Source organism: Phocoena phocoena, chromosome 3 (genome assembly GCF_963924675.1).
Source record: "Phocoena phocoena chromosome 3, mPhoPho1.1, whole genome shotgun sequence".
NCBI classification, from domain to species: Eukaryota; Metazoa; Chordata; class Mammalia; order Artiodactyla; family Phocoenidae; genus Phocoena; species Phocoena phocoena.
This window is the reverse complement of record NC_089221.1, coordinates 73,155,677-73,168,189: the sequence shown is the minus strand read 5'-3', so window position 1 is coordinate 73,168,189 and position 12,513 is coordinate 73,155,677. Positions and strand designations below refer to the sequence as shown.

Genomic DNA, 12,513 nt, shown 5'->3' with positions numbered 1-12,513 from the left:
ATGTGTACTCAAAGGAAACCATTCTGGGGGGCTTCCCTGGTGGCGCAGTGGTTGAGAGTCCGCCTGCCGATGCAGGGGACACGGGTTCGTGCCCCGGTCCGGGAAGATCCCACATGCCGCGGAGTGGCTGGGCCCGTGAGCCATGGCCGCTGAGCCTGCGCTCCGCAAAGGGAGAGGCCACAACAGTGAAAGGCCCGCGTACCGCAAAAAAAAAAAAAGGAAACCATTCTGGATTGTTTCTGCATTTTAACTGAAACATCAGTAATATAAAAACTAAGGTGTATGTTATTTATATCATATGAGTGTTTGAAAACTCCAGATATAAAGATGATTCTGTTACATTTTCAGTTCCTATGAAATCTACTTGTAAATCTGAAAATGTTTCCTCAGTGCTTGATTTCAACTTAAAAATTCTATTCATATTTTATTTCTTCTTCAGCTATGCTAACATATGTATATTAAAATATCATTTAATAGAATTCACGCTAGCCAGGGCTAAATAGTACTGAACTTACATTGTAATTATAAATGCATTGTCCCAAATATCCTCAAAGATAGTGAATCAAACAGAAATCAGTGAACAAAAAAGATCCAAGTCCCATTTTTCTGCTGGTGTAAAAATGCAGCCTTTTTTTACTCACTGTAGACTGAAGTTCACAAAATGGTGATGTTTTCCAGGACTTTACCCATGAATCAATACAAATCAACTCCTAAAGTGATTTCTGATGAACTTTAAAAATGGCTAGATAACGAAAGAATCTGACGGAGGCAATGAAGCCAATAAATTAATTGCAACAAGAAGATACCATGTTTATTTTGAAAGGTATATTCATATTCTGCTTTTGAATAAAATCAGAAAAAGCAGCCACCTCCTTCTACCAGGAGGAAATATAACCATATATTCTGCATTCTGCTTCTACAAGAGGGGAGAATTGGCAAGATAAGGCAAGCTGCTATTAGAAACTGTTTCAAGAAAGCATGATTAGGGGTCCAGATACTACCTGCACCTGCGGTCCAGTAAAATATTTCAAAGGTGATTATTCATTAGGAAGTGAATATTCACTGATTTCTAATCACAAAGGAAATTAAGCATTACATAAATTAGAAATATAAGTGTTCGAAATATAAACATTTCAACAATCTTAAAGTTAAACATAATTTCTCTAAATGCCTTATTCCCAACCATTCCATTTTGCCATACAAAAGTGAGATTCAAGACTGCCCAAAGGTAACTCAAAATATATTTTTAAAATAAATATATATAAAGGCATATATAAATACATACAAAGGTGTATACATGTGTACACACACACACGCACGCACACACGCATGCACACACCCCAAATCAGGAAAATCTGCATACAGCAATTCAAACTGACAATGTCGTGCTGAGGTACTCTAATTCAGAAATTGGTGGTAAATTTATAAGGAACGTTACTGAACCTACCTTCAAAGGCAGTATAACTTGGGTCAAATTCAATGATTCCCTCTGCGTTATCATTTTTCATTATGATGATTCGGACAATGGAGATGTCTCCGATTTCAGGAGGTTGATCCACCTGAAGTCCATTTTCTTGGATGGTAAAATCATACCCTCTTTCAGAGTCATAAAAAATAAATAAAATAAATTGAGTATAATTGTTTAGCATGAATTGAAGAAGGGTCCTATTAGCTCCTATAATTTAATCCTATTAAGCTTTTTCATCCTTTTAAAGATCCCAACACGAAAATACTTTTCTTTTCTGAAATGATGTTTGAAATATATTTCTGTGCTGTTCCCAATTATCACCGCCTGCATAAAACCAAAACTAATATAAAGTTATTAAACTTAGGCAATAGGAAAAGATAATAAAACTATTAGGAAATTGGGAAGAAGTTGGAAAATGAACCTCTGGGGCTAGGAATGCTGAACGCATACTACAGTAATGGGTCACGGAAGGGAATGTACATTAAATTGTAGTGCACTCAAAGATGGAAACCAGCTTGGTTAGAGATCTACAGTGTTAAGTTGAGAGGGTTACTTTATTTATTTATTTTTTTTATGGAAGAGAGAGTTACTTTAAGGATATAATGAGTGTCATGCCACTAAAGAAATTTTAAGCTAAACCATCAAGATTCAAGAAAATATTCCAGTTTCTGCGAATATCAATTAAATCAATGCCTTTATTCTTTCATACAGATGGTAGTTTACTTGTCTAGCAATGTATTTCTGCTGAGAAAGTCTCTTTTAAAGATTGCTATTACTCCCATCAAAGAAAAGTTTTGACTTCCTGGGTTTTACATCGCTTTAATTCCTGAAGCTACCAAAAAAGATGGCACTAAACCATTTTAGTCCTTCCTTCAATTCCCAAATTCTATTTACCTAGTATTTTTAACCTACCTAGTTTGGAAAGGTTGAACGCTCATTAATTAGATTATATACAAGACAAAATTAGAAAACTGGGGGTTAAAACATTAAATGATAAGAGAAACCATTATCAGTAATCTGAGATGGATCATGGTTTAGCTGCTTACTGTAACTGAATATCAAGCCAGTAAACTTTCTAGCAACTAGGCAAATTGGGTTTATACTACTCTCCTTTTCAGATCAAAGGAAGCCTAGAAATTTATCTGGAAGAAAAACTTGTTTCCTCAGAATTCAGCTTAAGTAGGAATTGCCTTTTTTAAAGGGCAGCAGCGAGGACAAATGCCTCAAGTCCCACTTAGTCAAAAACACAGATGTAATCTCACACATAATGAGCTACATTTACCAAAGTTCACTCACTTAATTAAAACAGTCAGTGACTATCTCAAGTTTTAATACATTTAATATAAGTACAAATTCATTCCCATCGTCAGACACAGAATCATACCTGGGAAATTTAAGAGTTGAAGTGTTAGTGAGCCCACAATAATTTTTCCCGGGGGAATGATATACACTCTGCCTAAGTCATTCAGTGAAATATTTTAGTTAAAAAAAGCTTTAAAGCATTGCATTAATATCACAAATGCAAAAGCATTTTCATTGCATGCACAAGTAAACTTCCTTTAGGACATATCTAAGTGCAAACATTATTCCAGTTGAAGGTTGTATGTAAGCCATAGGTACAGAGGTACTTCTTGAGCCACTTAACCTGTAGGTATTCCATCTATTTCATCATGCAACACGTACTTCCCACCCTTGTTAATCAAGTCGCTGCACTAAATCAGAGAATGAGAGGGACTCAATATGGTTAACTCTTGATTTTCAATGAAAACATGGTGCATTAACTACCAACCATCTTTTACTCAAAATTTTCTCCCCTGCTTTAAAAATGCCATTGGGCAAACATCTACCTCATTCATCACAAAGAAGACAACACTGTACAGCCTTCAGAGACATCAAGGAAAGAAATCTCTCAGTCCAGCCTGTTCCCTGGTGTAGAGACAGAGATGGAGGAACCAAAATCTGCCCCACCACCTGACCTTTGACCTAGAGAACAGCTCCTCTCTTTCCTCACCAAATTACTACAAGCCCACACCATGTTCGATTCCCCTGCTGCCCAGAGTGACTTCACACAACAGAAACACATACTTTCAATTTTCAGGAAAACATTTTATTCTAGAACATTGTATAATTAACAGTCTTTACCACCACTGTCCTGGTCTAGTGTCACATAAATGTGAGACAAAGCAGGGAAAGGCTGTTTTACAGTCAGTTCAGTATTAATCCCTGCACAACCTAGCTTTCACTCATCCTTTCTCTCTGTTTTGTTTCCTTTTTCCTATCTTTCTCTTTTACTTTACCTTCCCAGGAGTTCCACCTTTGTAATCACTAGGGAAAATTCCTCAGGGCCTTCAGGAAGGCTGTCATCAAGGATTTCAATGTGCACACTTTTCACCGTCTCCCTCGCTTCAAAGAGGAGCGGCCCTGGTGGAGGGATGAAATCCACGCCGGCCTCGGCTGTCCCACTCACAGCCTCAAACCAGAGCCTCACGGGGCCAAAAGAGCCACCCGAACGGATGATTGTGAGGTTAACCTATGCAAGAAGCAGTTTTTTATTTTGGATGAGTACTCTACCAGACAAGACTTAATTTTGAGTGTCTCTAATCCTATTTACCAGGATTATGTCGAAGTTACATGTAAATTTATCAAAGTATATAAATTCTATGTTAAAATGATATCAGGAACACATTAATCAGTTTGTGAACACTTTGGAATATGAACAGAGAAACACATTTTAAAGATCACTCAGGATATAAAAAATAAAAATGATATTTAAGCATTTCATGCTCCACCTTTTGCACTTCCTCTGACACCCAAAGTTGTTCTTGTGAAAAGGCGAATCGTCCATAGGGAAAGTCACTAGCCACCACTGTGATGTTGGCAGTGCTGCTGGCTTCACGCCATACACCCCCGTCGCTGACTCCAGTGAGCTGAAACTCATAGAAACACTTTTCCTCAGGAATGTCATCATTCAAAGCCTAGAGAAGGACAGAAAGAGCCATGAGCAGTAGAATCTGAACATTTAAAAAAATATATCTATCATATAAGCAAAACAATGAACTCTGTAATACTGACCACCTCCCACCACCCCACCCCCCAACCACACACACACACAGCAAAGGGCATAATAGCAATCAGTAATACTGATACCTGTAACACTACAATTGCCGCAGACTGTCCATCTCGCATTGTTAGTTTTCCTGAAGTTTCAGCAAATTCCCCCATGGAAGGAGGGAATATCCTCCAGTACACTGTGACCTCCCCAGAAATCGCGGGGCCACGAACGAGGCTACAACAACACACAAATGTATATTTCATTTTTATTGAAAAGAGCTTTTCCTAAATATTTGCTCTATCCTTCAAAAATAAACAATTTTCAATTATTTCAAGAATATTATGAATTTCAATAACCCTATCTATCAACTATAAAGCAAAAAAGTCTTTTAATTCCAAGACAGTAACACCCAAAATACTGAGCTTGTGTAAATCTGCTTGACAAGAATATTAGGAAAAGCTGAACACTAAAAGTAGAAGGTTTAAAGGAATAAAAAAAAGCACGTATGGACTTTTCACTTACTACACAAGATACAAAATACAAATAAAGAACAGTAAACACTTCACACATGCAATGCTAATGAAAAAACTACCAAAACGATAAAGTTCTGACACAAATTCAGCTACTTTATTGATAACTGCTATCTCATTCCTCATGAGAAAATTTATGATAAACAAAACTGCCTATGATCATACTACCCTAGTTAAATAATAGGTCCTAATTTTAGAACAATCAGAATCATCAAATCTTTGATCCAGATGACTTCTGAAGGAATGATTCTGGAGCTGAGGCACACAAGCTTAAAGAGATGAAGTAACTCCTATTTTACATGGTTAGTGACAGAACAGGGCTGAAAGCACAGATTTCTTGATGTTACTCAGTGTGCTCTCCTTGGCATGCGGTTGTGCAAATCATCAAAAAAACAGTCAGAAACCTTCTCATGGCCTACCCAGCTCTTTGGCGGGGATAATGGTGGACTATGGGAGGGCTCACACCAAGGAGTACTACCCAGAATTACTGCTGCAAGTGTCCTTGTCCCCACGGGGAGCCACAGCCACCCCTCCACCTCTGCAGGAGACCCTCCAACACGAACAGGTCCAAGGCAGAAGGTACACACTCCCATTCCGCAAAGAAAGAGGTAGAGGGACCTTAAAGTAGCATTTTTTAAAAAAGCTGGGTGGCTGACAGGGTCTTGGTGCTCTGGCCGGGTGTCAGGCCTGAGCCTCTGAGGTGGGAGAGCCGAGTTCAGGACACTGGTCCACCAGAGACCTCCTGACCTCATGTAATATCAAACAGCGAAAGCTCTCCCAGAGATCTCCATCCATTTCAATGCTAAGAACCAGCTCCACTCATCGACCAGCAAGCTATAGTGCTGGACACCCTATGCCATACAACTAGCAAGACAGGAATACAACCCTACCCATTAGGAGAGACGCTGCCTAAACTCATAATAAGGTCACAGACACCCCAAAACAAACCATCAGACGCAGTCCTGCCCACCAGAAAGACAAGATCCAGCCTCATCCACCAGAACACAGGCACTAGTCCCCTCCACCAAGAAGCCTACACAACCCACTGAACCAACCTTAGCCACTGGGGGCAGACACCAAAAACAACGGGAACTACGAACCAGCAGCCTGCGAAAAGGAGACCCCAAACACAGTAAGTTAAGCAAAATAAGAAGAGAGAGAAACACACAGCATATGAATGGAGCAAGGTAAAAACCCAGCAGACCTAATAAATGAAGAGGAAATAGGCAGGCTACCTGAAAAAGAATTCAGAATAATGATAGTAAAGATGATCCAAAATCTTGCAAATAGAAGAGACAAAATACAAGAAATGTTTAACAAGGATGTAGAAGAACTAAAGAGCAAACAAACAATGATGAACAACACAATAATTGAAATTAAAAATTCTCCAGAAGGGATCAATAGAAGAATAACTGAGGCAGAAGAACAGATAAGTGACCTGGTAGATAAAATAGTGGAAATAACTACTGCAGAGCAGAATAAGGAAAAAAGAATGAAAAGAACTGAGGACAGTCTCAGAGACCTCTGGGACAACATTAAACGCACCAATATTCGAATTATAGGGGTCCCAGAAGAAGAAGAGGAAAAGAAAGGGACTGAGAAAGTATTTGAAGAGATAATAGTCGAAAACTTCCCTAATATGGGAAAGGAAATAGTTAATCAAAAAATACACTAGAAGGAATCATGAGCAGAATAACTGAGGCAGAGGAACATTCTACATAGTGGAAATAACTACCGCAGAGCAGAATAAAGAAAAAGACTGAAAAGAATTGAGAACAGTCTCAGAGATCTCTGGGACAACATTAAATGCACCAACATTCGAATTCTAGGGGTCCCAGAGGAAGAAGAGAAAAAATAAGGGACTGAGAAATATTTGAAGAGATTATAGTTGAAAACTTTCCCAATATGGGGAAAGAAATAGTCAATCAAGTGCAGTAAGCTCAGAGAGTCCCATACAAGACAAATCCAAGGAGAAACACACCAAGACACATATTAATAAAACTATCAAAAATTAAATACAAAGAAAAAATATTAAAAGCAGTAAGGGAAAAGCAACAATTCACACACAAGGGAATTCCCATAAGGTTAACAGCGGATCTTTCAACAGAAACTCTGCATGACAGAAGGGAGTGGCAGGACATATTTAAAGTGATGAAAGGGAATAGCCTACAACCAAGATTACTCTACCGAGCAAGGATCTCACTCAGATTCGATGGAGAAATTAAAATCTTTACAGATAAGCAAAAGCTAAGACAATTCAGCACCACCAAACCAGTTCTACAAAAAATGCAAAGGAACTTCTCTATGCAGGAAACACAAGAGAAGGAAAAGACTTACAATAACAAACCCAAAACAATTAAGAAAATTGTTTGGAACATACATATTGGTAAGTACCTTAAAAGTAAAAGGATTAAATGCTCCAACCAAAAGACATAGACTGGCTGAATGGATACAAAAACAAGACCCATACATATGCTGTCTACAAGACACCCACTTCAGACCTAAGAAAACATACAGACTGAAAGTGAGGGGACAGAAAAAGATATTCCATGCAAATGGAAATCAAAAGAAAGCTGGAGTCGCCAATTCTCATATCAGACAAAATAGACTTTAAAACAAAGACTACTACAAGAGACGAAGAAGGACACTACATAATGATCAAGGGAGCAAACCAAGAAGAAGATATAACAATTGTAAATATTCATGCGCCCAACAAAGAAGCACCTCAATACATAAGGCAAATACTAACAGCAATAAAAGGGGGAATCGACAGTAACACAATCATAGCAGGGGACTTTAACACCCCACTCTCACCAATGGACAGATCATCCAAAATGAAAGTAAGCAAGGAAACACAAGCTTTTAATGATACATTAAACAAGATGGACTTAATTGATATTTATAGGACATTCCATCCAAAACCAGCAGATTACACTTTCTTCTCAAGTGCACATGGAACATTCTCCAGGATAGATCACATCTTGGGTCACAAATCAAGCCACAGTAAATTTAAGAAAACTGAAATCATATCAAGCATCTTTTCTGGCCACAACGCTATGAGATTAGAAATCAATTACAGGGAAAAAAACATGAGAAACACAAACACATGGAGGCTAATCAATATGTTACTAAATAGCCAAGAGATACTGAAGAAATCAAACAGGAAATCAAAAAATACCTAGACAGAAATGACAATGAAAACATGACAATCCAAAACCTGCTGGATGCAGCAAAAACTGTTCTAAGAGGGAAGTTTATAGCATCACAAGCCTACCACAAGAAACAAGAAAATTTCAAATAAACAATCTAACCTTACACCTAAAGGAATTAGAGAAAGAAGAACAAACAAAACCCAAAGTTAGTAGAAGGAAAGAAATCATACAGATCAGAGCAGAAATAAATGAAATAGAAACAAAGAAGACAATAGCAAAGGTCAATAAAACTAAAAGCTGGTTCTTTGAGAAGATAAACAAAATTGATAAACCATTAGCCAGACTCATCAAGAAAACAAGGGAGAGGACTCAAATCAATAAAATTAGAAATGAAAAAAGAGAAGTTACAACAGACACTGAAGAAATACAAAGCATCCTAAGAGACTACTACAAGAAACTCTATGCCAATAAAATGGACAACCTGGAAGAACTGGACAAATTCTTAGAAAGGTATAACTTTCCAAGACTGAACCAGGAAGAAATAGAAAATATGAACAGACCAATCACAAGTAATGAAATTGAAACTGTGATTAAAAAGCTTCCAACAAACGAAAGTCCAGGACCAGATGGTTTCACAGGTGAATTCTATCAAACATTTAGAGAAAAGCTATCACCCATCCTTCTCAAACTCCTCCAAAAAATTGTGGAGGAAGGAACACTCCCAAACTCATTCTATGAGGCCACCATCACCCTGATACCAAAACCAGACAAAGATACTACAGAAAAACAAAATTACAGACCAATATCACTGATGAATATAGATGCAAAAATCCTCAACGAAATACTATCAAACAGAATCCAACAACACATTAAAAGGATCATACACCATGATCAAGTGGGATTTATCCCAGGCATGCAAGGATTCTTCAGTACATGCAAATCAATCAATGTGAAACACCATGTTAACAAACTGAAGAATAAAAACCATATGACCATCACAATAGATGCAGAAAAAGCTTTTGACAAAATTCAACACCCAGTTATGATAAAAAGTCTCCAGAAAGTGGGCATAGAGGGAACCTCCCACAACATAATAAAGGCCATGTACTACAAACCCACAGCAAGCATCATTCTCAATGGTGAAAAACTGAAAGCATTTCCTCTAAGATCAGGAACAAGACAAGGATATCCACTCTCACCACTATTATTCAACATAGTTTTGGAAGTCCTAGCCATGGCAGTCAGAGAAGAAAAAGAAATAAAAGGAATACAAATTGGAAAAGGAGAAGTAAAACTGTCACTGTTTACAGACAACATGATAGTATACATAGAGAATCCTAAAGATGCTGCCAGAGAAAACTACTAGAGCTAATCAATGGATTTGTTAAAGTAGCAGGATACAAAATTAATGCACAGAAATCTTTTGCATTCCTATACACTAATGATGAAAAATCTGAAAGAGAAATTAAGGAAACACTCCCATTTACCACTGCATTAAAAAGAATAAAATACTTAGGAATAAACCTACCAAGGGAGACAAAAGACATGTATGCAGAAAACTATAAAACACTGATGAAAGAAATTAAAGATGATACAAACAGATGGAGAGATATACCATGTTTTTGGATTGGAAGAAACAACAATTGCAAAAATGACTATACAACACAAAGCAGTCTACAGATTCAATGCAATCCCTATCAAATTACCAATGGCATTTTTTACAGAAGTAGAACAAAAAATCTTAGAATTTGTATGGAGACACAACAGACCCCGAATGGCCAAAGCAATCTTGTGAAAGATAAAGGAGCTGGAGGAAACAGGCTCTGGACTTCAGACTATACTACAAAGCTTCAGTAATCAAGACAGTATGGTAGTGCCACAAAAACAGAAATATAGATCAATGGAACAGGATAGAAAGCCCAGAGATAAACCCATGCACATATGGTCACCTTATTTTTGATAAAGGAGGCAAGAATATACAATGGAAAAAAGAAAGCCTCTTCAATAAGTGGTGCTGGGAAAACTGGACAGCTACATGTAAAGAATGAAATTAGAACACTCTCTAACACCATACACAAAAATAAAATGGATTAAAGAGTCAAATGTAAGGCCAGATACTATAAAACTCTTAGAGGAAAACATAGGCAGAACACTGCATGACATAAATCACAGCAAGATCCTTTCTGACCCACATCCTAGAGAAATGGAAATAAACAAATGGTCCTAATGAAATTTAAAAGCTTTTGCACAGCAAAGGAAACCATACACAAGACAAAAAGACAACCCTCAGAATAGGAGAAAATATTTGCAAACGAAGCAACAGACAAAGGATTAATCTCTAAAATACACAAGTAGCTCATGCAGCTCTATATCAAAAAAACAATCAACCAAATCCAAAAATGGGCAGAAGACCTAAACAGACATTTCTCCAAAGAAGATATACAGATTGCGAACAAACACATGAAAGGATGCTCAACATCACTAATCATTAGAGAAATGCAAATCAAAACTACAATGAGGTATCAACTCACACCAGTCAGAATGGCCAACATCAAAAAAATCTACAAACAGTAAATGCTGGAGAGGGTGTGGAGAAAAAGGAACCCTCTTGCACTGTTGGTGGGAATGTAAATTGATACAGCCACTATGGAGAACAGTATGGAGGTTCCTCAAAAAACTAAAAATAGAACTACCATACGACCCAGCAATCCCACTACTGGGCATATACCCTAAGAAAACCATACTTCAAAAAGAGTCATACACCACAATGTTCAATGCAGCTCTATTTACAATAGCCAGGACATGGAAGCAACCTAAGTGTCCATCAACAGATGTATGGATAAAGGAGATGTGGCACATATATACAATGGAATATTACTCAGCCATTAAAATAAACGAAATTGAGTTATTTGTAGTGAGGTGGATGGACCTTGAGACTGTCATACAGAGTATAGTAAGTCAGAAAGAGAAAAACAAATACCATATGCTAACACACACACACACACACACACATATATATATATATATATAGAATCTAAAAAAAAAAAAAAAGTTCTGAAGAACCTAGGAATAAAGATGCAGCTATAGAGAACGGACTTGAGGACCCGGGGAGTAGGAAGGGTAAGTTGGGACAATGTGTGAGAGTGGCATGGACATATAAACACTACCAAATGTAAAATAGATAGCTAGTAGGAAGCAGCCGCATAGCACAGGGAGATCAGCTCGGTGTTTTGTGTCCACCTAGAGGCGTGGGATAGGGAGGGTGGGAGGGAGACACAAGTGGGAGGAGATATGGGGATATATGCATATGTATAGCTGATTCACTTTGTTATACAGCAGAAACTAACACACCATTGTAAAGCAATTATACTCCAATAAAGGTGTTAAAAAAAAAAAGAAAAGAAAACTTCTCATGATCTAACGTCAAGATAACTCAAAACATACCTTCAGTTTTTATCAAAAATATGTTCTACTCTCCACAGGATTTTACAAATATATAAAAAGACAATGCCTGAAGAATATGTCTGTATTCAGAACAATGTATTTAATTAATAATACTAATTATTTAAATAAAACTTCAAAACCCTCACCTAGGCAAACAAAAATTAGAAAACCCTTACCTGATGACAGCAGTACCATTATATTTTGCTGTGGGTTCCCCAATGAGGACGTGCCTAGATGATGGAGCTATCCCAACTTCTCCTGACATTCCCTTATCTCCTCGAATGATTATTGATGCGCTACCTGAGTTGAAGATGATATATATACCACTTATGTAGAAAACACATGGATTCACTTAGTACATGCCTGGCAATGTTCTAAGGGCTTTACATATACTAATCTTGTGAGTTAGTCCTCGTGACAATCATATAAGTTAGGTACTAATATTATCCTCATTTTACCAGCGCAGACATTTAAGCACATAGAGGCATTGAAGACACTAAGGCAAATGACTTGCCCAAGATCACGTTTTAATGAAAGGGATAAAGTGGGCAGTACTTCCACTATCACTCCCATGATAAGTAAGTACTCTTCTACCATGTGCATTAATCCACTTCTACAGTAACCATTTTGTAGCTCACTGAAATGGGTTGTGTGGCTGTATGTATTAGCTATGTAGCAAAAACTAGAATTCTTGGGGGCCCTTTTTTATTTTTAATTTTCTGACTCTGCCATTTGCTTCTAAGTGTTCCTACTAAAATTGAAATAAAAACCATATCAAGTAATTTGAGTATTCATATCATAATTTAGCAGTAACTTAAATAAAATTGTTTGCAGAAGCACACATAAAGGATTGGATTACTATACCAT

The 12,513-nt window shown here is 37.4% G+C and overlaps 1 protein-coding gene across 1 annotated transcript in view; it reads right to left on the bottom strand.

Moving 5' to 3' along the window:
• The window catches only part of ADGRV1 (adhesion G protein-coupled receptor V1), a 542,990-nt gene that overhangs the window by 358,330 nt on the left and 172,147 nt on the right, over positions 1-12,513 (bottom strand). The window contains exons 61-65 of the mRNA XM_065873671.1: positions 11,823-11,946; positions 4,616-4,754; positions 4,258-4,443; positions 3,766-3,998; positions 1,448-1,596 (exon numbers count right to left, since the gene is read on the bottom strand). Of these exons, the coding sequence (XP_065729743.1) occupies positions 1,448-1,596; positions 3,766-3,998; positions 4,258-4,443; positions 4,616-4,754; positions 11,823-11,946 (831 nt within the window). The remainder of the gene's footprint in view (positions 1-1,447; positions 1,597-3,765; positions 3,999-4,257; positions 4,444-4,615; positions 4,755-11,822; positions 11,947-12,513) is intronic.